This window comes from Pteropus alecto, unplaced genomic scaffold (genome assembly GCF_000325575.1).
Source record: "Pteropus alecto unplaced genomic scaffold, ASM32557v1 scaffold39, whole genome shotgun sequence".
Taxonomy (NCBI): Eukaryota; Metazoa; Chordata; class Mammalia; order Chiroptera; family Pteropodidae; genus Pteropus; species Pteropus alecto.
In genome coordinates this window covers 8,126,361-8,131,051 of record NW_006443568.1, presented here as the reverse complement: position 1 = coordinate 8,131,051, position 4,691 = coordinate 8,126,361, and the positions used below count along the sequence as shown (strand labels likewise).

Sequence of the window (4,691 nt, the reverse complement as noted above, 5' to 3'; positions counted from 1 at the left end):
ATCATAAGGTTAGGACTAGAATCTTTATTTCAGAGTTAGTAAATGAATACTGTAAATGTGGTTAAACATTCCTGGGATGGAAAAGAAAAAAGAAAACATGTGGAAAACTAAATAGTGACTGTCCCTGATAGAAGACAGGATTAAAAAGAAAAGCTATGAAAGGGAGAGAGACAGATGTAGCCTGAAGAGTACCAGGTACACAGTAGGAACTCAATAAATATTTGTGAACTAAAAGAATAAACAAATGCAAGAACAGTCAAACATAAAAAATGAACCAGAATAGTAGTATGTTGATAGTAGACAGAAAAAAAGATCCATGGAGACAGTGGTTGATAATACTAATCACTGCAGAGAAACAACAAATAAAAACATAACAACAAAAACAAAAGACCCTAAAACACTGAAGATGTCATCAGTGATCTGAGTAAAAAGAGTTAACAGATGTCATCAGTGATCTGAGTAAAAAGAGTTAAAACTGATCAAGACTAGACTACAAAGAATTCACAAAGGAATGAGTTACTAAATAAAGTGGCAGCAATATTTGGTCTGCAAATATTTATTATGTGTCTTTAATGTGAGTGCTAGGCATTTTTCTGAACTCTAGGAATATATAAGTGAACAAAATAGAAAAATAAATCCCTACCCTTGTGGAACTTACAGTCTAGAAGGGGCGGGGTAGGAGATAAGGACACATAAACAAAGGAGCAGGTAAAACCATATCTGCTTGAGAGGCTTAGCAGAGGAATGACAAAAACTGGATCGTAGCCTGAGAAACCATCTAGGGTCCTACTTCTCAGGGCATCCAGAGAAAGGTCTCCACAGTCCATACTGGTTGTTTCTTAGATTGGCAAATTGACCATGGAAAGAAGAGAGGAAGAGCCAGTAGATGAACCATACCAAATAGGATGAACAAAAGTAGTATCATACCTGGTTTGAGATGCTGGAAACTGCTGCTGTGGGAATATTGGCAACTGCAGATGAAGTGGGTATCAGGCTGGCATTTGTGCTTGAAGCTAGAGGATTGAGAGTGTTAAGCAATATTAAGGATGTTATGTAAAAGGCTAGAAGAAATTGAAAATATATCTTAAGTAAATAGATCTACAAGGATATAAAGAACATTAACAAAGAAAACAAATACTGGTTTTGTTCTTTTGTAAGTTATACCGTAATTTAGACTTGATTAGATAAAACAGTTCAAAAATTTTCCTGTTTCAACTTGAGTCTTCAATTATTCCTACTAAAGTCCTAGAAAGATACATACACAATGCGCTGGGGTTCATACTAATGATACCAATGAAATTAGAAGCTAAACCAAATGACTGCAGTCCATCTTCTCCAGCAGTTGAAAATGACTCACCTGTAACATGGTGACAATCAGTAGAAACAAGAGCTCTGGTAAATACACATGTAAATCTGACACTGTGATTTATTGTCACTTGCTCCAAATTATTCTCTTCCTGATACAATATAATTACTTTGAGAGCTGGTCCTCCAAATTCTAAAGTGTTGGAGTTGCTTCTTGGGTGCTACTCAAATAATGGATTATTAATGTGGATCGACAAACACCATGATCCAGCATTTAATGATTTTACTAATGAGCCCGGAAAAACTCAGAAAATATTCAATATTATTCTGGCCAGGTAAAAATGTACTCTGTAAACTAATTAGGCTGTCTGTCTTGGGATAAAGAATTTGGGTTAAGTTTTTCATACTCTTTTACCACAGATTCCACCTGGGTTTTAATCAAATCCTCAGTGACTAGTATTTGCCACAGAGACTTATTTCAAGTGGACAATGTAACTGTGATTGAGGTACTGGTCTTGAATTTCTCTCATTCACATATCAGAAGCACACTTTGCTATGGTCCCCACTGCAGTCACAAACACCGTAAAGGTTCAGCATCAGGTAGACCAGACTATCTGACGACCTAGCCCATTAGCAACAAAGACTTCTAAAGGGAAAGTTAACAGGAAAACCTCCATTAAGAATAGGGCAGGTAAACAAATGCAGTAGAAATTTGAGAGTGCTGGTCAAAATCAGAGGGAATTGTTTATCCAGGATGTTCTGCTTAGAAGAAAGTCTAGAGGAAATTAAGGTAAATTAGATATAAGTAACAGCCACTACTGTAATGTCAGCTTTCAGATGAAGAATGTGGGACAAAAAGAGTTAAAGTAATTTGTCCATAGTCATGGAGCTAGTTGTAGAAATACAGTCAAGATGACTGAGATTTCCCAATTCTTCATCAGTTGCAAATTTAAAAACAAAAGCAGCAGCAATAAAATATGCAACAAAAGATACAAATTTAGAGGATCAAATAAAAACTCAAATAGTAAACTCCAATTTATATATATGTAAAGGCTATTAGCTCTCCAAATGCTAATGGCCTGGCCAACTGTTTTAGATAGTCTCCACTCCTGTTTTGACAATGGAGCTGTAATATCATAGAAGGACAAAGCTTCTGAGAACCATGCCCCCTTGAGGTCCACCTAATAGAGTCAATATACAGAAGGCTGTGGTTATAAAACTGAGAGGCACAGATGAATTAAGTGACATTGCCCCAAAGCTGGAGGATTAACCTGAGGGTTAATGGCACATAAAAGTTGGTGCAAGATTTAGTTTCTACCCACCCCTTTAATTTTACATGTTTCTCCACCGCCCTTGCTCACCTTGGCTTTAGAGTTACTCAAAACAAGAGAGGCTCTTTCTCACAGGAGGACCTTTCCAATATTGTTCTCTGCTTGGATTGTTCTCTCTGGCCTGTCCTCCTTGTCTTCCCAGCGTGATGGCTCCTCCTTCTCAAGAGACTCTCTCTGACCCCTCTATTAAAACTCTTTTCTTGTTTTTCCCAATCACAGTAATCTATTCTTTTTTCCTTCAGAGCATTTTTCAAAATCTATATATTGCTTGTTTTCTATCTCCTCTACCAGTCTGTAGGTCCCATGAAGGCAGAATCTTATTATCTTATCCATTATCTGGCAAAGCGCTCGGCCTACAGTAGGTGATGTTCCATAAATACTTGTAGGATTTGTGAATATCTTATATACATGTATAACTTGTAAAATTTATGTATAGCATGTCGAGGTCATTGAAAACAAGGAAAGTCTGAAAAACTGCACAGTCAAGAGGAGCCTAGAGACATGACAATTAAATGAAATGTGGTATCCTGGATGGGATTCTGGAACAAAAAAAGGATATCAGGTAAAAACTAAGAAAATCTGAATAAACTATAGATTTCATTAATAATAATATTGTACCAATATTGGTTCATTAATTGTAACAAATATTCTATTTTAATGTAAGATGTTAATAATAGAGGAAACTGTACAAGGTGGGGGGATATATATGACTGTATTATGTGGTATCCTGGATGGGATTCTGGAACAAAAAAAGGATATCAGGTAAAAACTAAGAAAATCTGAATAAACTATAGATTTCATTAATAATAATATTGTACCAATATTGGTTCATTAATTGTAACAAATATTCTATTTTAATGTAAGATGTTAATAATAGAGGAAACTGTATAAGGTGGGGGGATATATATGACTCTGTATTATCAATTTTTTTATAAATCTAAAACTATTCTAAAAAATGAAATCTATAAAAAAAACAAATCTGGTCAATGAAAGAATACTGTGTATTGCCAACACCGGAGCCCAAAGATATTCATTAAAAGTCAAGGTTGAATTAAAATTAATTTTGAAATTTCTGTAATTTTGCCACTTAAATATTAATCATTTAAACCATCTCAACTAAAGAAAATAAGCAGAGAATGGGCCACATACTAACAGACACTCTAGGAAAAGATTGATATAAGGAACCTGATCTACTTAATCCAAGGGTTTTCGTGAGTACTGAGGTATAAATTAAAGGTTTTGATCAGAGTTGATCAAGCCACCAGTGGAATTTGGTTTGGAAGAGGGGTCACTGATGTTTTGACCACTTAAAAAAATCAATATAATGATCTTTGTTTTTATTCTGTAGCATGACTGGGTAGTTACACAGGGGGAAGGAATAAGTCCTGGAGAGCTAACATGAATTGTCCATGCTAAAGAAAATGAAAGGGGGGGAGGGGCAGAGAGTGATATTGACCGTGGAGAACCCAGGTAATTTAAATGTGCCAATAATACCCATATTTCATATTAGCCAATTGTTTCAACTTGTTTTCTACCAATTTTTTCTTCAGAATAAATGGGGGAAAAAAAGGAAAAAAATCGAGACTTAATGGTGAACTTCTTTAAAAAAAATTTTTTTTTTTTAATTTGAATTAGTTGATATTCAACTTGGCGAACTTCTGCCTTAATTTCTACCCTTTGCCAAAGTTCTAATAAGCAATAAAATGGACCAACAGGTTAACCAGAAAAGAAGAAGAAAATTTTAAATATTTGCCAATACAGGTTCTCAATTATGGTAGGGTTGGTATTGACACCATGACTTCAATAGTGAAAATCATAAATATTGCATTCATGCTCTGGGGTCAGACTGTCCAGCTTACATTCTGACTTAATTATTTACTAACTTTGTGACTTTGGACAAGTCACTTTGCTTTTCTGTGTCTTATGTTCCCTTCAAAATGGGATTAATAATAGTACTTCCCTCATAGGTATGTTTTGAAGATGACATGAATAATACCTATCTATTGCTTAAAACAATATTAAGAACATAGTAAACACTTAATAAAACCAGCAATG

The 4,691-nt window shown here is 34.9% G+C and overlaps 1 protein-coding gene across 2 annotated transcripts in view; it reads right to left on the bottom strand.

The window, feature by feature from the left end:
• EYA3 (EYA transcriptional coactivator and phosphatase 3) overlaps positions 1 to 4,691 on the bottom strand; it is an 87,716-nt gene that overhangs the window by 33,657 nt on the left and 49,368 nt on the right. For both annotated transcript variants that reach the window (XM_006924350.3, XM_006924351.3), the window contains one exon: positions 928 to 1,013. In XM_006924350.3, coding sequence (XP_006924412.1) covers positions 928 to 1,013 — 86 coding nt within the window. The remainder of the gene's footprint in view (positions 1 to 927; positions 1,014 to 4,691) is intronic.